Source organism: Marmota flaviventris, chromosome 15 (genome assembly GCF_047511675.1).
Source record: "Marmota flaviventris isolate mMarFla1 chromosome 15, mMarFla1.hap1, whole genome shotgun sequence".
Lineage (NCBI taxonomy): Eukaryota > Metazoa > Chordata > Mammalia > Rodentia > Sciuridae > Marmota > Marmota flaviventris.
In genome coordinates this window covers 17,122,872-17,146,237 of record NC_092512.1, presented here as the reverse complement: position 1 = coordinate 17,146,237, position 23,366 = coordinate 17,122,872, and the positions used below count along the sequence as shown (strand labels likewise).

At 42.0% G+C, this 23,366-nt stretch overlaps 1 protein-coding gene, 1 long non-coding RNA gene, 1 other non-coding gene and 1 pseudogene across 14 annotated transcripts in view; 1 reads left to right on the top strand and 3 right to left on the bottom strand.

The window, feature by feature from the left end:
• Window positions 1-14,380, top strand: part of Tbc1d31 (TBC1 domain family member 31) — a 67,573-nt gene extending 53,193 nt beyond the window's left edge. For 5 of the 10 annotated variants that reach the window (XM_027949661.2, XM_027949656.2, XM_071602153.1 and 2 more), the window contains 5 exons: window positions 3,245-3,385; window positions 4,209-4,403; window positions 7,284-7,422; window positions 11,735-11,830; window positions 14,035-14,380. In XM_027949661.2, coding sequence (XP_027805462.2) covers window positions 3,245-3,385; window positions 4,209-4,403; window positions 7,284-7,422; window positions 11,735-11,830; window positions 14,035-14,168 — 705 coding nt within the window. In that variant the 3' untranslated portion in view covers window positions 14,169-14,380. Of the gene's footprint in view, window positions 1-3,244; window positions 3,386-4,208; window positions 4,404-7,283; window positions 7,423-11,731; window positions 11,831-14,034 lie in introns of all 10 variants that reach the window. The other 5 variants (XM_071602148.1, XM_027949647.2, XM_071602152.1 and 2 more) reach the window with 1 other exon arrangement.
• On the bottom strand, window positions 12,589-13,004 carry LOC114103831 (selenoprotein K-like; annotated as a pseudogene).
• Window positions 14,381-16,429: 2,049 nt separating the features above from the next.
• On the bottom strand, window positions 16,430-22,059 carry LOC114104867 (uncharacterized). Of its 3 annotated transcripts, none has more exons than XR_011704712.1 (5): window positions 21,917-22,059; window positions 18,425-18,574; window positions 17,755-17,862; window positions 17,425-17,523; window positions 16,430-16,915 (listed from the first exon to the last, which is right to left on the bottom strand). It is a non-coding gene; the product is annotated as an uncharacterized lncRNA (long non-coding RNA). The 3 variants fall into 3 exon arrangements; XR_011704713.1 differs by lacking the exon at window positions 21,917-22,059 and adding an exon at window positions 19,112-19,190; XR_011704711.1 differs by lacking the exon at window positions 21,917-22,059 and adding an exon at window positions 18,888-19,020.
• Window positions 19,147-19,219, bottom strand: Trnam-cau (transfer RNA methionine (anticodon CAU)). The gene has a single exon. It is a non-coding gene; the product is annotated as a tRNA-Met (tRNA).
• Window positions 22,060-23,366: the final 1,307 nt, after the last annotated feature.

The window sequence follows — 23,366 nt, the reverse complement described above, 5'->3', positions numbered from 1 at the left end:
ATTTTTCTCTCAGATTCTCAAATATTAATGTTTTACTAAATTTTTCTTTCCATCTGTACACATACATATTTTCTTCTCTGGACTATTTAAGGGTAAGTTGTAAACATGACACTCCTTTACCCCTCAGCATTTCAGTATACAAGGAATCCTATTATTTAGTTGCAGTATATTATCAAAACCAGGAAGTCAACATAATATTATCTGATCTATAAATACCCTTTTTCAGATTTGATCAGTTATCTCAAAAACATTCTTTAGAGCAAAAGAAAAATCTAAGATCCATATTTCCAGGTGTCTCATGTCTTCTTTACTCCTATTTAAACTCCTCCTGAATTTCCTTTGTATGTCATGACACTCATGTTTATTGAAGCATATAGGCTAGATATGTTACAGAATGTCCCTCAGCATTTACCCATTGTGTTTTCATGGAACGATTCTAATGATGCACTTTGGGCAGGAATGCCACTTAATTAATACTGAGTTGCTTTCTGAGTATCAGATTAGGAGGCAAATATTTATTAATCCCTTTTTGCTATCTTTTGAAGGAAATATTTAAGGAAACCTACAGGGTTAGAGAAGAATTAAATTAAAACTAACATAAAATCCTAAAATTTATCTGTTCATTTAGCTACAGATATATTGCTCTCACCTTTTTAAAAGTGGCTTTAGTGACCAACACTTAACCTGCCAAATTTCTCTCTTACATTACACATCAATTAAATATCTATTTCCAACCAGGTGTGGTGTTGCACACCTGTAGTCCCAGCGTTTTGGGAGGCTGAGGCAGGAGGATCGCAAGTTCAAAGCCAGCCTTAGCAACAGCAAGGTGCTGATCAACTCAATGAGACCCTGTCTCTAAATAAAATACAAAATAGGGCTGGGAGTGTTGCTCAGTGGTCAAGTGCCCCTGAGTTCATTCCCCATTACCTACCCCCAAAAAATGTCTATTTCCAAAGACTTTGGGCTGGGGGGCAGGTACAGGAGACTGGGCATTGAACCTAGATGTGCTTTACCACTGAGCCACATCCCCAAGTCTTTCTGTTTTTTATTTTGAGACAGCATTTCACTAAATTGCTCAGGGCCTCACCAAGTTGCCGAGGCTGGCCTTAAATTTTCAGTCCTTCTGCCTCAGCCTCCCAAATTGCTGGGATTATAGGTATGCTCCATTGTACCTGGTTTCTAAAGACATTTTGTTCCAGAAAATATCATTATTAGCTCAATGGGAAATACGAGCTCAACATTCTATATACACCTAATTTGATTGGTATTTTTGTTTTGGTTTGGTTTGGTTTGATTTCATTTGGTTTGGTTTTTTGGCAGTGCTGGGTATGGAGCCCAGAGTCTTGTACGTGCTAGGCAAGCCCTCTACCACTGAGCTACACCCCCAACCCTAATTAAAAAAGAAGAAAAATAAGAAAACTAAGCATAAAGACCAACAAGTAAATTCTGACCTGTGATCCAGATCCCTTCCCTTCACCTTCCAGGACCTTGTTTTAATGAAGTGGGTTTTGTCCTTCTCTCTATCTTTCACATGTAAGCACCTTCTCTGTGGAATAACAGCATCCTTGAAAAGATTGTTATGAGGATTATAAATGAACTAATATGTATATGTCGCAGGGTCCCCAAGACCACCCTTGGGTTCATTGATTCATTAGGACTCACAGAATTCAGTAAGAACTCTTACACCTGTGGTTTCATTTTATTGAAGTAGAAGGAAATTAAATCCAGTAAACTTAAGGGTCATGTAGGTGGACTCCAGAGCAGGCAGATCTTGCAGCTGGCATCTCCCGTGGGGTTGTGCAGACAACACTGAATTCTCCTGGCGTAGATGTGGGACAGTTGCACAGAGAACTGCCACCAGGAGGCTTGCGCAAGCCTCGTTGTCTTGGGTATCACAGGGGGTCAGCGTAGGAAAGGAGCACACAGGAGGCTGCCTTAGATGTCTTTCTTCAGCCCCTCCAGAAGTCAGGCTAATGTAGTCTGGCCCGCAGCTCCTACCAAATCCCATTGTTCACATAAGCCCATGGCGTGGCCAAATCCCCAGTAATGCAAAGGCCTCAGGCAGAGTGATCCAGGCCCGAGAGCTTATCTTCCAGGAGCTGGCCAAGGGCTAGTCTTTTCTTTGAAATGTGCAGGGTTTGAATAACTCAGACATACTGAGTAAAACCTTTCCTGCACAATGTCTGATACATGCCGCCTGCTGGGGGGATAATAGTTTCCCTTTTCCTCCATGGCCTAAGAAAACTATAATAAAAAAAAATGAATTGACAACTTCCTTTACCCAATATGCTGCGTCACACCACTAACCCGTCTTCATTCCTCTTCACTGTGGATTTTCATTCTTTTCTCCTAGTTCTTTTTTGGTGTTAGGAATTGAACCCAGGAGTACTTTACCCCTGAGCCACATCCCCGGCCCTTTTATTTTTTATTTAGAGACAGGGTCTCACTAAGTTGCTTAGGGCCTCGCTTAGTTGCAATTTTCAGGGGCACTCGACCACTAAGCCACATCCCAGCTCTATTTTGTATTTTATTTGAAGACAGAGTCTCACTGAGTTGTTTAATGCCTCACTTTTGCTGGCTTTGAACTCACCATCCTTCTGCCTCAGCCTCCTGAGCTGCTGGAATTATCCTGTTGTGTGCTGTCAACCACGATCTACTGCCTCCACAGCCAGGATGTTCAATTTCTAATTGTTTTCTACAAATGTCCCTGAGAAACTGGCTGCGCACACTGAGTTCTGAGTGAGGTGATGTGAAGACAACGTAGGCAGTGGGGTCTTGCAGAGACCCGCCAGTAAGGTCAAGTAATGTGACTCTCAGGGAATGGCTTGAAGGAGCTCCAGCCCCCTCTCGCCTGCCCCATAGGTTACCAGGCTGCTGGTTTTCAGGGCTAACCTGAGTTTGGGGCTGGGTGGGAATCAGAATACACAAGATAAAATAGCAGAGAGCTTGCTGTTTCTTACTGAGGTTTAGCCATTTTAATGAGTAAATGCTCTCCAGATTGCTGTAAGGCTTCAGTCAATTTCCATAATTTTGAAGAAGTTGATTCTGACAGTTTTTGCTTTTAGGAAGGAGAGAATTTTCAGAGTTACTTGCTTTGTGGTTTTCACTGATATTCTACTACTTGCTTTTTACTTTGAAAATTAAATGGTTACAGTTTTTATTTGTATATGTATTAGTATTTTGCAAAAAGAAAAGCCACTTTGTGTTTTAGTATTATTATATAAATCAGCAATTTTTTTAACAGAATCTTACTAGACATCAAGAAGCTATTGCAAAAGAAATTAAGGAAGATGCTGATGCCTATAGGCGAAAAGTGGATCTTGAAGAACACATGTTTCATAAGCTAATAGAAACTGGTCAGACTCAGAGCAGAAAGACCCAGAAGGTAAACATATGGCAAATTTAGTGTGTACATAGGAGGTAATTTTCCATCCATAGTTCTTTTAAGAGAACAAATTTAGAATAAATTGTGAAATTGAGATAATTCATTACTTTGCTTCATTAATCCAGGTTCCTAGAGCCTCACATTGCTGTATTTATTTACAGGGTGCTTGCTTCATTGAAAGTCATATATGAGTCTCTGTCAGACTCTTTATAACTACCGTTTCAAAGGAAATAGAAACTTTTACAAATTATGCTCTTCTGTCATGCTGTGTCTCAGAGATTTCCCCTAAATGGTTGAGGTCCCTGTCTCGTATGGAAGCCAGCACTTCCAGAGTATATTTGTGGAATTCTAATAACTGTTATTCAGTGAAGTGGGGGATGACCAAGTATTGGAAATGCTGTCCTAAAATAGGGGGTTTTTTAAATGCCAAATTTGAGAGTTTTGTACATTCTGTATCATTAAGAAACATTTCCAGACTTATTTTATAGAATTTCTTACAGAGTATCCTTTCAGAAATGATGATTTAAATGAATTGAAATAAAACTTGAGGCATTAAAAAAAAACTTTCTCTATTATACCTTTAGCAAAATGTTAAATGAGTGTATGTCGAGGGTTGGTCCTCTTTCAAGAATCAGGAATGGTGTAGAGACCTTCTGTTCTGCAACAGTCCCTTAGCTTATTCACCGAAAATATTCCACTATTTTTTTTTAATTGTAGACTTTTGTGAATCTGTAAAAATAGGCTCATGAACAGCTGTCCTAGATACCTGGACACATGATTTTAGAGTCTGACATTGTTTCTGAATTTTTACAACTTTTCTTAGATAATTGAAGAAAATTTGGCAAAAGCTGAACAAGCATGCTTAAATACTGACTGGCAGATTCAAAATTTACATAGACAAAAATGTAATGATCTACAACGAAATGAAGGATACCGAGAAGTAGCCAACCTCCTTCGGAAGAACAGAAGGAAAGAATCAGAGGTATTAAATGCAATGATGGAGGAGGAAGCTAAGAAGGTAAGAATCGTATTATAAATTTTTTATTAGATGAAGCATTTAAATATCAGAATAATACATAATCAGATGACAAAAGCATCAAACCAAGTAATTTTAGTTGGGAAAAATTATCTAATTTTAATGGTTGTTTCTCAGAGAAGTTATCTAATATTGATGCTACCTAAAAATTGTTAAGCATTTTTCTCATTTATTTTAGTGTGTCTCAATTTGTTAGCTCCTGGATTTGTTCTGGCTAATTGGGTGGTATTACCACTTTAATTTACCTGCTTTTCGTTTTTTGTTTGGTTGTTTGTTTTTTAAGTCTGTGGTAATATTATTATACTTTTTTTTTTTTTCAAAAAAAAAATTTGTTTTTAGTTGCCAGTGGACCTTTATTTTATTTATTTATATGTGGTGCTGAGAATTGAATCACACATGCTAGGCAAGTGCTTTACCACTGAGCTATAATCCTAGCCCCTCATTTTAATTTTTTTGTTTGGGAATTTTTTGGTTTTAGAGTTTTGGTTTTTGATTTGGGGTACTAAGGATTGAACCCAGGAACATTCTACCTCTGAGCTATATACCTAGCCCTTTTTAAATTTTTTTACTTTGAGACAGTGTCTTGCTAAGTTACTGAGGCTGGCCTCAAATTTGCAATGGTCCTACACTAGCCTCCCAAGTAGTTGGGATTATAGGCATGCCACCATCATGCCCAGCTTTACCTCATTCTTTATACTTACAAAAGATTTTGAATAAATAGAAAATGTTTGGAGCTGCTAATAACAAAACTCAAAATAGTAGTGACAAGATAGAAATGCTTTTCTTTCTCACAATTTTGGAGATAAACAGTTTCAAGCTACTGAGACTTCAAGGCTACCATGTTTCTTGGACTTTTCTGTACTGCTTCCTGGTGTATGGTTTTCATTCTCAATGATACCTTATCATCCAAGTTGACTGCTAGAGTTCCAGCCATCACATGTATACGCCAGACAACAGAAAGAAGTACAGCATCTTCTACCTCCCATCAGAGTCAGCTCTTTCTCAGGGTCCCTATTTTAGTCACCTCTTTCACTACTATGACTGAAAGACCCAACCAGAACAATTGTAGAGGAGGAAAAGTGTATTTGAGGGCACATGGTTTCAGAGGTCTTAGTCCATAGAAGGCCAACTCCATTCCTCAGGGCTCAAGGTGAGGCCTCATGGAAGAAGAATGTAGCAGAGGGAAACAGCTCACATAGTGATTAGTGATTAGGAAGGAGAGAGAGAGAGAGAGAGAGAGAGAGAGAGAGAGAGACAGACACACACTCCACTTGCCAGATACAAATATAAATCCCAAAGCCACATCCCATTTCCCACCTCCTCCAGCCACACCTTATCGCTTCAGTCACCACTTGGTTAATCCCAGTCAGGGTATAAATTCACTGATTGGGTTAAGACTCTTAAAATCCAGTCATTTCTCCTGTGAACCTTATTGTATTGTCTCACATGGGAGCTTCTGGGGGACCCCCTCACATCCAAACCATAGTAGTCCCATATCATATTTCTAACCAATTTGGTTGCAAAAGATTCTGGGAAATGTAGTTTTTAACAGGGTTTATTATGAACCTAAATAAAATTAAGATTTATTCTGAAAGTAGATTCAAAATGGATTTTGAAGAGACAGCCAAGAGTGTATGTCACACAGATGTATCTTTTGGTGACTTCTCCTAACACCTGGAGGCCCTGTGCTCTGTAGACTCTATCACAGATACCGTGGACTTCCCTAAGGGTTCTGCAGCTGGGGAGAGATGAGGCTCTAGATAACTGGCTTTAGTTCCTTCCTCCTTCTGCAGCTGCCTCAGGTGTCTATTCTGAAAGCTGCTTACCACGTATTTCAGGCAAGTCGCTATTCCAGAGTGTCCTACCACCTCCCAGTGGCAAGGGGTCCTGTGTAGAACCCTTCCTTTCAGGAACAGGGAAGGGGGTGTGGGGAGGAGTACTGTCCAGGACACTGAGGCCGTTGTCTCAGGAGTACTGTGGTGGAAGCCCCCACCCGCCCTCCCGTAGGATTGCTGATACTATGGCTGGACTGTGAAATTTGGTGCTCTTATACTTGGGTAAAATAGTACATTTGAGAGTAGATGGAATCGTTGTAAGGGCTTCTCACATTATGTAGAAATTCTTTGTGTTTGGATCCTGGGTTCTAAAGCTAACTTGACTTTTATGTAACCTTGGGGAATCCCCAGACTCAGTGCCATCATCAGGAACACCAAAGGGATGGGTCTCTGGTTGTGTTTTATGATTCTTTAAAGCTTTTATTTAGTACATTGGTGTTCTCTTCATGAAAATGATATGAGTGTTTCCATATAAAAGCTGTAGCATTTCTAGAACATTAGCAAATATTATAATATTTTAAATCTGTTATTTTAGTTATCCTCTGAGCTGATTTTAAGGTGATGGTCATTTTCTTGGGAAGAAATCAGGGGACTAATAGAAATTACTTGACTTCCTTGTGGTCAAGGTATATGCCAGAGCTGGACAAAGAATTAATTCTCTGAATTTTGTTGACTTTTTTTTACTAAGGCATAGCATTAAAATTAAATAAAATTAATCACCATTAATACAAAACCAGCTTAGACTCCTAAGATTTGAAGCACATGGAAATGAATGGTTGTTTCTACAATGGTTGGGACCTGGCTATGGGTTCCATGGCCCTCAGAGGTGCTGAGTACTACACAGAATGTGCCTCTGTTCCCAGAGTTCTTCCATAGCTGTGGAACACCACACCCGCCCCAGATCCCATAATACCAAGCAGATAGCGTGCACCCTGAGACTGTGAAGGAGGAAGAGTAGAGGAAAAGGTAAGAGTTTGTGTTACCACAATTTTTATGTGATCTGTTTTCACCACTTACTTTTATGTAGTGGAAGGAAGCTGAAGAAAAAGGGTTTCATTTGAGATCAGAAAAGAAAGCTTCTGCCCTTTCGGATGAATCCAGAAAGTGGTTTTTACAGCAGGAGATGAGTGCTGCCTTAGAACATGCTGAAAATCCATGTAATAAAGGTGAGTGTCATTGAGTATCCTTCATACTGTCACACATTCCTCTTTTCTGTTCTCATGAATAACTCATAGAGGTGTATTTTGGCACTTTCATTCAAACTATGCACTGCTAAGAGGTAATCACTAGTTACCTTTTTTCTTTTGGGGGAGGAGCAGGAAAGGGTGAGCTGAGGAGGTGGTTATGTTTAAAAACAAAGCTCTGATCAAGAACAGTGTTTTGCCTTTCCTGTAGGACTGTTTCCTGTAGGACTTTCCGTAGATCCATGGCCCCTTGATCCTCTTAGTCTTCTAGAATGTGATTTGTTCCCAAAGTGCTACTTATAATTATTTTAGTAAAAATATGTGCTTTGCCAATATCTGGCCCTCAGAATAATAGTATATTAATGTATATCTTAGAGATCTTCCTATAGGATCTAATCAGACATTAGGCTTTTGTTACAAGGACTACAAAATCAACTGAAAAAATGAAAATCATAATTTATATATTATAATTTTAAAATTCTAAAGTAGAGTACAGATACAGGAAAATTTTATTATGTTGTATTGTTTCAGTCTTTTATAATGTATATGCATTATTTTTAAAATCACAGCTTTGCTGATGTATAATTCACATACCATACAATTTACCTATTTTATAGTGTACAATGTGTTGTATTACTGTATGTTAAGAAATCTATTCAGAGCTGTGCAACTATCACCACAAGCAATTTTAGAACTTTTTTTGACACCTCAAAATAAACTCTGTACCAATTAAAAGTTATTCCCCTCTTCCCCTCACTCCCCACCAGCCGCTGGCAACTACTGATCTACTTGTGGTCACTAGATTTTTCTCTTCAGGAGATTTCATGTAAATGGAGTCCTACAATATATGGTCTTTTGTGTCTTGTTCTTTTACTTGGCATAATGTTTTGAGCTTCAACCACAAATCTGAAAAGTAAAAATCTAGGTTAGATGCTGTCATCAGTTACTCATTCCTACTTTGGCAACCCCTCATTACCTCTCATGCTTGAGATTTAGTGGTCTCAGTTGCATCAAAAATAGTAGTTGGGAGAAACTGGGGAGAGAATGTGACTTTGCACAAATTAAATATTTAAAACTGGCTCACAAAAGATACTGTCTTCTGGAGCTATCTTTTCTCCCTGACCCTTTCATACTTACTCCTGTTTTAGAAAGGAAAAACTTTTTGAATCTTTTCAAGAACCTACATATTTAGAAATAGAAAAATGTGGGAAACTTCAGGAAGCTTCCATCATCATCGGTCTAACAACATACTTCCATCTGCCTCCGTAATGGCTCCCCTCCTGCTACCTAAAGTTTAACCCTCCTAAATTTTACCAATGAGAGAATTTGTTAATAAGCATCCAGTTTTTAAAAGGTAAACCCCTAAAGAACTGTCAGTCATTTCTTTAATCAGGATGTATAATTTAGTCATAATCATGTGACCCTAAAACCAGAAGATAATTGGCTACAGTTAGGAAAGCATTTTGATTGGAGATGCTCAGCATTGGTTTTTCACTCAGGCCCCAGAAGACAGGTACCAAGACGTAGCAAACAGTCCGCATGTGCTAGGGACAGAAGATTTACTTAACATTTTTGCCTAGTATTGAAACTTTATCAGCAATGTCAGGAAATTCTTACTATCTTTCAGAAGACAGAACTTTCTGGTTCTTGCCTGGACGTCCCTAAAATCCCAGGCCTAGAAACTTAATTTTAAAATGGCAAAGCATGTGAATAGACATTTCTCCAGAGAAGATAGAAAAAATGGCTAGATGCACATGGAAAACATGTCCACTTTATTAATCGTTAGGGAAAGGGAAATGAAATAAAAACCACAATGGGATACCACTCCACACCCTCTAGGTTGGCTATAGTCAAAAAGACAAATAGTAAAGGCTGAGAGATGAGGACAGTGCTGCAGGGAGTGTAAAATGGTGCCGTCACTTTGGAAGTTAGTTTGACAGTTCCTCAGAAGGTTAACCCAAGTAGTGCATCCCCTAGGTATGTCTCCCAGAGAATCAAAAGCATGTGTTTGTGTAAAAACTTATTCGTGAATTTCGTGGCATCATTATTTGAAACAGTCAAAATAGAAACAACCCAGAGATCCTTTAAATGAGGAATGGATAAACAATGGGATATATCCATAGAACAGAATCTTACTCATTTATAAAGACGAGTGAGTGCTGATCCATGGTACAAAATGGGTGAACTTCAGGACTGTGGCGGCAGCTCACGGAGGGGTGGGTGCTTGCCTAGCATGCACAGGGCTCTAGGTTTCATTCCCAATACCACCAAAAAAAAAGAAAACTGAACCTTAAACCCCATGATACATTAAAAAAAAAAAAAAAACAGACCTAAAAGGCCACGTATTATGTGATCCTGTTCATATAAAATGTACAGAATTGGAAAATCTGTGGAGATCAGAGTAGTTAGTGGTTGGCTGGAAGTGAAAAGGATGTGGAGTTTCTTTTGGGGTGATGAAAATGTTCTAGAATTAGTGGTGACAGTTGTACAACTCTGAATAACTCTGAATATATTAATAACACTGAATTGTGCACTGGGAAAGTATCCAGTTTGTGTGGGGGGTATGGATTATATATTAATGAGACTGTTGCTTAAAGAAAGACATCAGTAAATGCTGTTGCTGAGTAAGGCCACTGGACCAGGTTTCAAAATCACTGGGCCTTGAAGAAAGGGGAGAGTGTAGAGAAGCAGGATGACACTTGAGACAGAGAGGGTGCACCCCACTCAGGACACGCCCACTGTGTGGGTGTGGACAGGAGGGTCTCAGTACACTCAGCTGCTGTCACTGAGCTGTGTGCTTCTGGTTAGTTTATTTAACCACTTGAATTTGGATTAACTCAGGAACATTTACTGGTCTTCGGTTTTGTATTTGTGAAATGAGAAGATTATCTTCGGTTTTGTATTTGTGAAATGAGAAGATTACAGACTTGGTGATCTTTAATTTTGTTACAATCCTAACATTGCGTTATACTGTTTTGTAACCACTTATTGTTTCTGGACCTCTTTGGGAAACATCTCCCAAAACATGCACATACACATACGCAAACAAAATTTTTCCTTATGTTTATGTGAATTGGTCAACCAAAAACTTCCATGAATTTCAGTTGTTCATGAAGAACTTGTTAATTGTGATTAAACAATGGTAGGAAGTTGCCTGTCTTAGTGATTTAAGTTAGGCAAGCTGGAGCAAAGAACTTGGTACACTCTAGCCCTAGCTATCTCAGAAAAGATAGATAATAAGGACTTCAATGCCAGCCTGAGGGGGGTGTCCTTCTCCTGTTGCTGTAAGTCTGCTTCCTAGGCAAGGAACTTTCAGTATATATAATAACAATTCATTATATAAACACTATAGTCCCAGCCACCCAAGTTCAAAACAGCCAGTGAGAGCACTTGATGAAAGTGGGAGGCGCCCCTGGGCTCCAGAGCTGGCTGGGCCTCGCGGGGTGGGCCTGTGGTCGGGCCGCGTGGGCGAGGCTGGTGCGGCCCCGGCAGTGCTCGGCAAGGGCTTTCATAAGCACTTCCAGTAAACATTGGGGATCTCTACCCTAACATCTGTATTTTTTAGCTATCTGTTGGCTTTTTGTTTTAGCTAGTGGTGTTTTTAAAAGATGTTATGAAAATTTCAGCTGGGCTCTTAATTCTCACTGTGCTTTACTTGCCTTCTGGCTGATGGTAGCATTTTTTAATTTATTCTAATTAGTTCTACATCACATTTTCTTTATCCATTCATCTGTTTAAGGGCATTTAGGTTGGTTCCATAGTTTATTTATTGTGAGATGAGCTGCTGTAAACATTGATGTGGCTGCATCACTGTAATATGCTGACTTTAAGTCCTTTGAGTTCTTTGTATATCCTAGAGATTAATGCTCTGAGGTTCATGTGGTAAAGATTTTCTCCCATTCTGTAGGCTCTCTCTTCATGTTATTGTTTCCTTTGTTGAGAAGAAGTTTCTTAGGTTGATGCCACCTCATTTATTGATTCTTGATTTTGCTTCTTGCACTTTAGGATTCTTGTTAAGGAAGACAGATCCTACGCCAACATTTAATGGTGGTAGCATGTTTTCAGAATAGAAAAGAAAGGGTTTAACCATCCTGACAATTTGTGTGTGTGTGTGTGTGTGTGTGTGTGTGTGTGTGCTGGGGATTGAACCCAGGGCCTTGTGCATGCAAGGCAAGCACTCTACCAACTGAGCTATATCCCCAGTCTGACAATTTTAATTTACTAGGGACCACTGGCATTAGTAAAGGCTTTCTGCTCCTTCCTGAACATCCTCTCTACCTCATTTTTGCAGCAGAAGTGCTCCAGTTGCAAAATGAACGGGTTACGTTGAGCAGTTTGCCTAGAACCTCAGAATTAAATGACATTTCTGATATGGATTCCTCAACACAGAGTAAGTTGATAAGCAAGAAAGATTTCTTCTGTCATTTTTTATTTAACAATATTTAAGCAAAATTGTGGTTGCAATGATATTTATAGAATGTCAGTGCTGGTTCTTAGGTCCCTGATAGCAGAAAACCTAAAATGGAGTCAGCAAGAATCCCACGGGTTTCCAGCTAGAGGAAAAAACCAGATACAGACCAACTCCAGATAAAGAAAGTCTGCTGAATGCATTCATGCCACTCCATTTCTTTATATCAGTATTGCTGCCCCAAAAGAGGTAGAGGCCCTAACTGAAGGCCCTAAATTAATAATATGAGGTTTGTAACTGCTTTCACATCCTTTCAAAAAGAAAACTTCAGCACTACCACATATGTGAATTGTCTTGTGTCTTCCTCTGCAGCCATTGGGAGGGAGTCCATGCTATATCAGGTGCGCTGCTGCCAATGAAAGGCTTTGTGCTCGCTAGTGGGTGACTTCAGATCCCTTGGCTTGATGCCCTGGGGGATCATGTTTATTTTTGGAAGGGACAGGGTGGCATCTTACAGCAGTATAGTCACACTAACCCATAAAGGAGCTAACAAGTATATTACTAACTGTGAAAAGGGGAGAAGGGACAGGAAACTGTAATGTTAGACATTCTTTCAGCTGACGTTTTCAATAGATGAAGCAGAATTTAAGGAGGTCTTTGAGTTCTTTTAAAAGAACAAAATTTTATGCAAGGTCTCCAAAAAATGAGCTTTTAAAGAAATATTTCTCTTTTTTAAACTATAATAATATTTTAATAAATTATACAAAAAAGATGAGACAAATGTGCATTTGTGGAATTGCATGTTGGTAAGGCCAGATCCCTGCAAAAGGTTCCTTCTGCCGTGAATGTGTACATCTAGTTGTCTCCCTCTTAGAGCAGACATTTACCTTCCTCATACACCACCCATGGGAGGAGGGCTGGGACCACGAAGATGATTGATTTGACCCATTCTTCAGGGAGGGTTTCCTATTGACCGTCTTCCATTGTCGAATCTGGAATCAAATGAGTTTCTGTAGCCTCTTTTGTTTTCACATCTTCTTGAGGAAATTTTGAAGAACAAAATCACAAATTCAACTGTTCCCCAAAAGAAATGTGTTATCAAAGACAGTGTCCCTGAGGACTGCTCCGGCACTTGTCCATTCGAGCTGTAAACCATCATGGCTTGGTTCTTGGCTTCCCAGTGACTTACAAGAAATATTTCTAATAATAAGTCATAAGATTCCAGTATTATGTGAAATGTTTTTGTAACTCATAGTTATATATGCACCTATATATTCTATGCCAGGATATGAATTAGACTAAGAATCATTTGTGAATCAAATGAAATACAGAGATTCTCAACTGTTCTTATTCTGACACCTCAGAACTCCCTCTTTTTCTTCCTTACCACGTTTCACAGGCAGCCTTCACACCCCTTGGGCTGGCACTGGCCTCCTGCTTCAGCCTGCAGAGCAGCTGGGAGCGCAGGCCTGTGCTTCTCGCCCAACTACAACTTCAGCTTTAACCAGACAATTCTAAATTTCAAACTGGAGTGAAAGAACTGGCTCAGTCTAGGTCGTTTGGAAAAAAAAAAAAAAAATGAAAGTTCTTTGAGAGAAGAAAATAGTTTTTCAGGAATTGAAGCTGACTGGTTATGAAACTAAATTTCAGAAGTGTATTTTTAAGTTGTGGATTTTCCTCCCAAATTCCATATTTACTAACCCCTTAGTCCACTTGAAATGGCCATTACTCTTAGACAAATTGTTGTATTTTAATCTTTGCTATTAATTAAGAACATTGGTTTGTTTATTTTGTTATTGGGAAAGCAGTCATGGAACACACTTCACAGTGACTAGAAATGACTTTTCTCGTTATCATTGACATCATAGTGAGGAAGCTTACTGTTTTGAAGAACACAAATTCTTAGTCATGCTTGGTTCCTAATGTATAAATTTTATAAATGCTAAATCACTTAAAATATACAAGTTTGCTGATAGCATTTCTTCAGTTCTATAAATAAATATTTGAATTGTAAATAGAACTACTTAGGGGCAGGTAATTCATTCAGCTTTTTGTTTAAGAAGCCTTGTTTTTACAATATTCATTTTATTATTAAGGTTTGCAGCACATTACCTTCAAAATAATTACTCTATCATTGCTAACATCAGAAAATTCAACTGCTAGTAATATCAAATCTTGTTTTCAAGTTTCTTTAAATAGGAAAACAAGAGAATGGGACAGCATGGAGCAGAATCTTATCAAGAAAGTAAGAAATCTCCGCCAGAGGCTCACTGAGCAAGCTCGTGAGAGATGTCGGACCCCTCACCTTTTAGCTACGTAGAGACATGTCACCTCAAGATAGAGGGAGATACCTATTTGCAATCAATGACACTGATTTTTATATTGTTTATTTTAAATTCCTATGGAGACCATCCTTCTGTATAGAAAGAATGTGTTCATAAAAATTATGTTTTCTATTTAATTCTAATACTTTTTGACTTATAAATGACTTCTTGAACTTTTCACAGTAAAAGGTTTTTGGAAACTCTTAAAGCTGTTCGGCTCTCAATTGCAAAGACCAGCTTCAGCAACTTTAGCAATGAAAGTTTACTTTAAAGATAAATGAAGGGGCTGGGGCTGGGGCTCAGGGGTGGAGCGCTCACCTGGCACGGACAGGGGCACTGGGTTCAATCCTCAGCACCACATAAAAATGAATAAATAAAGGTATTGTGTTCAACTACAAATAAAAAAAAATAAGAAAGATAAATGGATAGAGCTGGGGTTGTGGCTCAGCAGTAGCGCACTCACCTAGCACATGCGAGGCCCTGGGTCCAATCCTCAGAACCACATAAAAATAAATAAATAAAATAAAGATATTATGTCCAACTACAACTAAAAGCTAAAAATTAAAAAAAAAAAAAAAAAAAGATAAAAGGAGAGGGTTGGGGGTGTGGCCCAATGTAGAGCGCTTTCCTAACGTGTGAGGCACTGGATTTGATTCTCAGCACCGCATATAAATAAATGAATAGAATAAAGATCCATCAACATTTTAAAAATATTTTTAAAATAAATGGAGAAATAAAGCCCACAAAACCATCTCAGCAACATGCAACCAGGACTGAGAGAACTCAGCAGCAGCTGGAGGCTCCATCAGCGTGGACTTGGCCTGAATGACAGCCCTCCTGCCCCCGTGTCACCACAGCAGAATCTCGTCTGCCAGTGACCCCACCACAACCACAGACATCTCAAGCTCTGCTTCCCTGGCCCTCTGCGTGCTGCTCTCAGCAGAGCTGTCTGCTGGTCCTCCTCATCTCCTCGCTCCCAGCAGGGCTACCCAAGATTTCATGAACCTTGCTCTCCCATTTTTAAAGGAAGAATAGAAATAGCTCCCAGCCTTTATGTGAGGACTACATAGATGAGGCGTGTGCAGTTCTTTACCCAGTGCTCAGCATACAATGCGTGTGCAGCACAGTAGTCATTTTTTTTCCCCTGGGGTCTCAACACATAAGCTTACAGTGAACCAATCCTCTTAGTCGGGTTCTCTTATCAAAGTACTAAAATAATATCCTGTCACTGCAAGGCATTGGTTTCCCAAGAGTAGTTTCTTCAACCTGATTTTCTGTGCATTTTCAGTGGTTATAATATATGCCTTCATGGGTCAGGCTGATGTGTTTTGCAACAGGAGTCACAGGGTATGAAATATATAGGGTGTGATGGGAACTTGGATGAACTAGAAATTGCTTGTTCACCTAAAAGCATGCAGAGTCTAAAAATGTTGTGACTCTGCCTGCAGGAATCAGCTGTGTATTGCCAACTTTTACCTCTCTCCCAGGTCCTCTTTTTCTAAAATTTATACTACTCAGATTGGTTTTGCAACTATACACATGTACGGCTTTATAATGTATCACAATTGTTTCTTAAAAAGTTGATTTTTAAAAATGAGTTCTGATTGCTCAACCAAATGAAGTTCTTTTGAATCACATTCTTCCAGTTTTCTCTGGGCTACGTTTCTCCCAACAACGATCTTGATAAAGTCACTGCCTTAGCAGATTTCAGATATTTGGCTGAGTCTCTAGTCATATGTGCTTGGTTGGCATTTCTAAGACTATCATGTCTGCTGAAGTACATAAAGTATGTTTCTGATTATGTCTTCTTGGCATCACAGCCTCAATCTTACCCCAGTTACTTTAAAATGAGAATTCTCTGGGATCGAATAAGGGTTGAGCCTGACACAATGGCTATATTCAGAAAGTTTCTCTCCGATACTCCCTTGAATTTGTGTAAGAAGAGCAATACCTAAACGCCTTTTCATGTTTTTTACCTTCAGAAGGTTTCCATCTTGTGCAAACTGGACCATGTTAGATAAGTGTTGGGCTTCAGCTAAATCTCTCTCCATCTCTGTCTACACTTGAGGGGGTTTTTCAGTGAATTAAATGGTATTGAATGGGATAATTACTCGAGTTGAGGCCTTTTCATATTTTACATTCACAGAGTTTTTCTCCAGTATGAATTCTGTAATGTTGAGCAAGATTTGAATGTTTCCACAGTGGTACATGTTGACCACAACAGAACTGTGTATAAGGCTTGGTTTATGAATACAGATGAACTTATCAGAAATTCTGAATTTAATGTTTAATCTCATCATATCAGTCTAGGTCCATTCAGGAGACAAACCACACAATGAGGGAGGTATAACATAAAAGACTTGTTAAGCTGATGGGAAGCAACTATGAAGAAGTAAAGAGAACTCTAAAGGGTGCCACAGATGGAGGGGGAGCTCTCAAGGAAGGACGGCTTTGGAAAGGGAGCCCCCTTCTGTTCCAAGGCTCAGGGTCAGACATGTCCAAGAAGGGGTGGAGAATGGAGTGGTTCGCGGGTTGTCCAGGCCAGAGCTAGTCCACATCCACAGCACATCATCCAAAGCTGGTGGGTAAAAGTGCATAAGGTATCAGGACCCCTCCTCAGGCTGGAGTGTGGCCTGGTGTGTGCACTGTGCAATCAAGAGGACCACAGGAAACAATCCTCAGCCACAGGCAGTCCAAGGCTGATGTGCAGGTGCTCAGAGTGCATCAGGATGCTGCTGCTCACCTGGAACATGCCAGTGTCATCAAAGGACTGCAGTGAAGTGGTCATCGAACTGGGGCAGTCAAGAGCAATGGAGTAAAGGAGCAGACTGCACTTCCCTGGGGCACATGACTACAGAAGAGCACCCCTGGATCTCCCACCCATGCTAACTCTGAGGGGCTATGAAGCTGGAGCAAGTCAGCTGAGCAGCACCGTGGAGTTAGGAAGAGAAGCCCCATTCCCGCAGTGTCCCTCCAGCACCCTCTATTGACAGCTGAATAGCATGCACACTAAGAAAAGAAATGCGGAAGAGTCCAGGCCATTACTGCAGAGCAGGGACTGAGAGGCAGTCAGTGGATAACCAGCACCCTTGTGCAATTGGAAGTGGCTCTACAGTTTACATGGTTGGCTGACAAATGTGGACTCGATATTGGCCTCTATTTGATAAGAATGACAGGATTTCACTGGTATGATGTCGATGAATATAGCCAAAGCTTAGACAGAAAGGATTTATCACATATGGACCTCCATACCTTCAAACTATGTACTCTGGTCCTAAAAGACTCTTCCTTCTTTAAGGCAGTGAGTGAAGGAAGCATCTGCAAACCAGAAAGCTCCATGGTGGCTCCCCTCTGCAGACAATATGTGACAGTAAGGGAGGCCACCTCTGATAATGAGATTCCATGCTAGTGAAGCCAAGTAGCAGCGTTGAATTGCCAAAGACAACTATCTACAGCAAAGGGCAGCATGGAACTAGTAGCATTAAGGGGTCTTTGTTGATAATTGATTAGTGTCACAAAGAATGAAATACATAAGAAGCCTATTAAATGAAATTCCATATACATAACAGGATAAACACCAACCTGATGGCCAAAAGCCTGATGAGTTAACTGGAGTCATGCCTGCCACCCAGTTTCCAGACCTAAAGCCACTTGAGAGGAGGGGCTGTGGCTCAGCAGCAGCGCACTTGCCTGGCAGGTGTGAGACACTGGGTTCGATTCTCAGTACCACATATAAATAATTTTTTTAAAAAAAAGGTCTATCAACAACTAAAAAATATTTTTTAAAAAAAGCATTTCTTGGGGCTAGAGTTGTGGTTCACTGGTAGAGCACTTGTCTCACAAGTTAAAAGAAAGTATTAAAAAAAAAAAAAAAAGCCACTTGATTGAAAGAGTCCAGATCCCCTTGAGAAAAGACCTTACTGCATGCTGTAAGTGTTCTTTAAGGTTTCCTGAGGGGACCTGTGGCCCTTTACTTGAATGATTGTATACTAAAGAAAACACCCAGACCTTACAGGGATTTCTAGACCCCGAATTGATGCTCACTACTGTGGCCCATCAAGGAAATTCAGAGGTAATGGGCTCAGGTGATCAAGGAGTCGTGGGCAAAATTTGCATTACCCGCAGGTGAATAGGGTCACAGAACTAACCTGTGCCTATTTCCCCGAGTATCCAAATAACTGGAAATAAACATAGACCGGTAAATGACAGAATCTGCACCGCGGCCTGTGATCCACTGAGTAAGGGCTATTACCCTAGAAAGAGCCAAGTGAGAGCTCCTGGGAGGACCTCCATGCCAGGACAGTAAACCGGAAGTATCACCGCAGTCTTCCCAGGGACTTGCAGAGACTGGAAGATGAGGAGCAGGGAACCGCTGTCACATCTCCTGTAATTTGCAATTCACCTGTGGAGAGGGGAGATGATCTTTGAGAATGAGTGACACAGTAGCTGCAGCAGCTCTCGATGCAGCCATGACACAGCCCCTGGCCTGCTGCGCCCTAGCAGCTGCCTCCGTGATTCCTGAGGTCCCTTCTCCGGGTCCCATCACAGCCGGTCACTCCCCCTTCCACAGCCCCAACTCCCCGCCATAGTGTTCGATGCTCTCTGCTGTCCAGCATCTGTTCACACGTCGCCCTCGCTCCCCGCCTCACGGTGCTCCGGGGTCACTACGCCCGGGACTCGGTCCCAGGGGCCCTACTCTGCTGCGACCCATCCACCTTCTGTATTCTGCGCACAGGGTGGTCCCGGCTCAGGCCAGAGGTGTCCCTGTGCCCCGCGACAGTCAACGCTCAACCGCAAGGGCAGGGAACTCGGAGTAGTGGGTAGGCAGCGGTGCGACTCCAGGCTCTAGTCCCGAGCTACCTAGCGTGGGCAATATTTCCCGTTACGTCCCTTCTTAAGGTCGGCCCCAGACAGACAAGCAAATAAAACCCGGGTTTACCCGCAAGGATGAAGAAACTGAGATCAAAAGTATTGTGCCCCGTGTGAGGATCGAACTCACGACCTTCAGATTATGAGACTGACGCGCTACCTACTGCGCTAACGAGGCACCTAGAAGCTGCTTTAGACTACAGAAGAATGAGGCTAGTGACGAACTCAATGCGCACGCTCAGAAGATACCGTTCGGTTTGGTTTGGTTTTCTTGTCTCCGTGGGCTATTTCCAGCCTGAAATTGTCGATGCTCTTAGCCTCCGAGACGGGTGAAACCTGTCCACCTGCCTAGCGCCCTTCTCCGCCTGCCCTGCTGTTTGCCAATCAACAAATACTGCACTCTGAGGGGCTGTGAAGCTGGAGCAAGTCAGCTGAGCAGCACAGTGGAGTTAGGAAGAGAAGCCCCAGGGAGAGGGGAATTCTTCCTGCTGTTGTGAACTCTTATTTTGTACAATGCTAACAAAGCGTTGGCACACTCGTGATCTTTTGAAACATTAGGCACCTACTGTGTTCCTGGCCCTGTACTGGGTGCTGCGTTCACAGGGACGCTCGGCCTAGGGAATAGAGCTGCGGGAACAGGATGGTCATGATCTATCTGCAGGCGCACGCGCGCGCCCCACCGCAGACCCCAAGTCCTGCCCGGTCCCCAGGTTTCCACCGCCACACAAAGGTCCCCGCCGAGACCAGGCTTCGAGGTGTCCCATCGCCACAGCCTCAGCATCAGGGTCGCCTCCTCTCCTCCCCTCCGCCCTCCCCTCTCTACCCTCCCCCACCCCCAGTTCTTTATATCGGCTCATTTAGATACACCCACCCTTAAAGGGAACTTCGTGTCACTAGTACAAATGGAAAACAGGTGGGGGTCTTCTCTCACTCGCGTTACAAATACTTAACTGTTAAAAAAAAAAAAAAAAGACATTTTCGCGTACCATCTAAACCCAACCAGACTAAGGCACACCAAAGATGTGTGTATTTCGGCGTATGTAGATTTTCTCTCTGAAAGGTACATTGAAAGGAACTCCAGCCGAGGACGGGCACAGCTCTCCGGGAAGTGCTCCGAAACCCGCAGGCTGAAGGTGACAAAGACGAGACAGTTTGAGGGACACACAGACTTAGGAACTGGGAGGTGGCTCGGGCCACAGCGAGAGGAGCAGGGTCTTAACCTAGCCCTAGGTGGGGAGGATAGGGATAGTCACTGTGCAGTTGTCAATTTTTCTCTTTACCTGAAAATTGTCCTTAGAAAATGCTTAGAACGAAAATTTTAAAAATTACCCAGAATTGGAAAGAGAAGGGGGTATGAATTAGTGTAAGGAGTTGGGGAAATATTTGACAGCAGGACTAGAGTTGCTGGGGAAGGGGAGCCCTGGAGGATGGTCAGGGGGTTGCCAGGCCTCCTAGAGGGGGCTGGACCAGGAGTTCCAGTCCAGGGAGGGTGCAGCCGGGTGGCCCCCGGAGTGAGGAAGGAGAGAGGAGTCGGGACACCCGGTGCTGGGAAAGCTCTGACCTACCCCAACCTCGGGAAGCTCCCACCTGCCCAGTCCTCGGGCAATGCTGGGGATAAGGTCGCTGGAGCGGCCCTGAGAAGGCAGACTCGGGGTGTCACCCCGGTGTCACACAGATCTTGCAGGCTCACCCTGATACCCAGATCGCCAGGCCTGAGAAGGCGCCCAGTGTCGTGAGGATTAAATCTCAGCTGCCCCGTCTACCGCAGTTACAAACGGACCCACTCAGGACCTGGCAGTCCAGCGACTGAGAAGTTGTCCAATAAATTACCACATGTCCAGGGGTATTCCCTAAAGTTGTGGTTGGGGGGGGGGGAAACGGGGTAAAAATGGGAGTTCATAATCCGCTTGAATCAAATGTATGAAATATGATATGTCAAGAGCTTTGTAATGTTTTGAACAATTAATAATAAAAAATAAAATAAAAAAAGAAAAGAAACAGCCCAACTCCATCAACCTCAAGGGCAAGACATCAACAGGCCACAGGAATGAGGACCAGGCTGTTAACAAGAAGAAACACTGTGTTGTTCCAGGAAACAAGAGAAGAAAGCAATCACAGAACTGAGCATTGGTGAGCTATCATTTCTGTAAAAGGGGCAGGGATATTTAAATTTGCTGCTGTTTGCACACTAAATCTCTGAAAGGTACACACGTGCACACGTGCACACACACACACAAGACCAATAATTAATACGTACAGGTGTGGAAACTGCACAATTGGGGGCAGAGGTGATATGAAGACTTTTTTAAAAAATAAACTTTATTTTTGAACAATTTTAGATTCATAGAGAAAATGCAAAAACTAAGACTCTCCATAAAGTCCACACCCAGTTTCCCCTATTATTAACATCCTACATTGAAATATGTTTATTACAACAAACGATCCAGTGTTGATACATCTTGATTCAGATTTCCTTGGCTTTTACCAAGTGTCCCTTCTGTTCCAGGATCATATCAAAGAGACCACAGCACATTTAATGGTCTTGTCTCAGGCCCTTCTTGGCTGTGTGTTTCTCAGACTTTCCCTAGTTTTGAAGAGCACTGGGCAGGGTTTTGTAGAATGTTCCTCCGTGTTGGAACCTGCCTAAACCGTTTGCTAGAATGCACACTTTTTACTGTATGCCTTTGAATAGTTTATTCTTTAAACTACCTGAACTATATGAATCTGTTACCTGTTTAAATTAATTAAAAGACAATCTGCAGAAACTAGGAAGAAGGGAAAGGAGAGGGAGGGCAAGAAAGGAGGGAAGAAGAGGAGCAGGAGGGCGGTAAAGATAAAATGTAATTTGCAATGAACTCTACCCGAGGCTACTTACCCCAGCTACCCCTTCACCCAGGATCTCCCTACGTGACTGTGAAAACCTCCAGCACTGCAAATAAAAGCAAGACGGAGAAAGCTGGTTTAGAGGTTGGGAAAGCCTGAGGGCTTGGGTTTTTGACCTGGCCACTCGGACCGACTCCCCACAGGGCTAGAGCACGTGCAGGGTGCCAGATGCAGCCCAGAGCAAGGGTAGCCAGCACAATTTAGACCGGTTCGTGGATGACCGATGACGGAAGGAACAGAGTGGTGGGCGGAGCAAATATTCTGCTAAAAACAACAACAACAAAAATGTGTTTCTAGGGCTGGGTTGTGGCTCAGTGTAGAGCACTTGTCTTAGCATGCATGAGGCATGGGTTTGATCTCCAGCACCACATAAAAGAACTGAGTAAACAAAATAAAGGTATTGTGCCCATCTACAACTAAAAAAATTTTTTTAAAGTATTTCTAACTTTTAAATACAAATGCCTCTAATTATCAAAGATTTTTTTTTTTTTTTTTTTTTTAACCATTGAATATACTGAAACACTCACTGCCTTGAGGAAGCCCAGGCTCCTGCAGGACCCCGGCGGGCGCTCCTGGCACCTCGCGGAAGCTCTGGAGGAATCCCTCCTGAGTCGGGAAGACAGGTGGTCTGTGCACGTCCCCAGCGGGTCGAAGGCGCAGGGGTGAGACTGCGCAGAGAGGTGTCTGCAGGCGGCGACCCCAGATCTGACTAGTAACTGTTGGCCAGGACTCTCTGGCTGAGCCCGCAGGGGAGCACCCTGAACAGGCCCTTCCCGCCCCCAGCCCTTCCCGCCTTGAGGCCTTTGCAAGGGTTGCCCTCTCGGCCTGGGCTTGCCTGGCCCCTTCCACCCTTGGGCAGCTTATTGCGATCAGGTCGCTTCCTCGCGCCAGGTCAATCCCGTCAAAGGTCAGCTCCCTGTGAAACCTGACCCGCATTTCCTTCCCTATCTGCCTTCTCCCCTATGTCCTCCTGTCCTCCTGATGAGGTCATCTCCCTGAACCCTTTCTCAAAAGGCCCTGGGGGGTCAGACTACCAACGCCCTTGACCCTTCTCTTACAGAAGCGCAAAGTAATTCCAAGAGTTAGGCAAAGAGCCCAGCAGTTCTCCTCTCGCGCATTTCTTAAAATAATTTACCTATGAACCTCCTTCTCCTAATGTCATCTAAACTTTCTCATTGTAAGTTCAAGCAGCTGCAAAAGATGTGATTTCAGTGTATTTTGTAAATGCTAATTTAAAGAATAACTGAGTATAAGGTGTTCTAAAGTGTTCTGAATGAAATCTAGACACACACCACCCCCCATGGATACCACATAAACCAGAATCTGTGTTGAACGAACACAAATAAGCTTCTCTTTTTTTTCTTTTTTATTGGTTGTTCAAAATATTACAAAGCTCTTGACATATCATATTTCATACATTAGATTCAAGTGGGTTATGAACT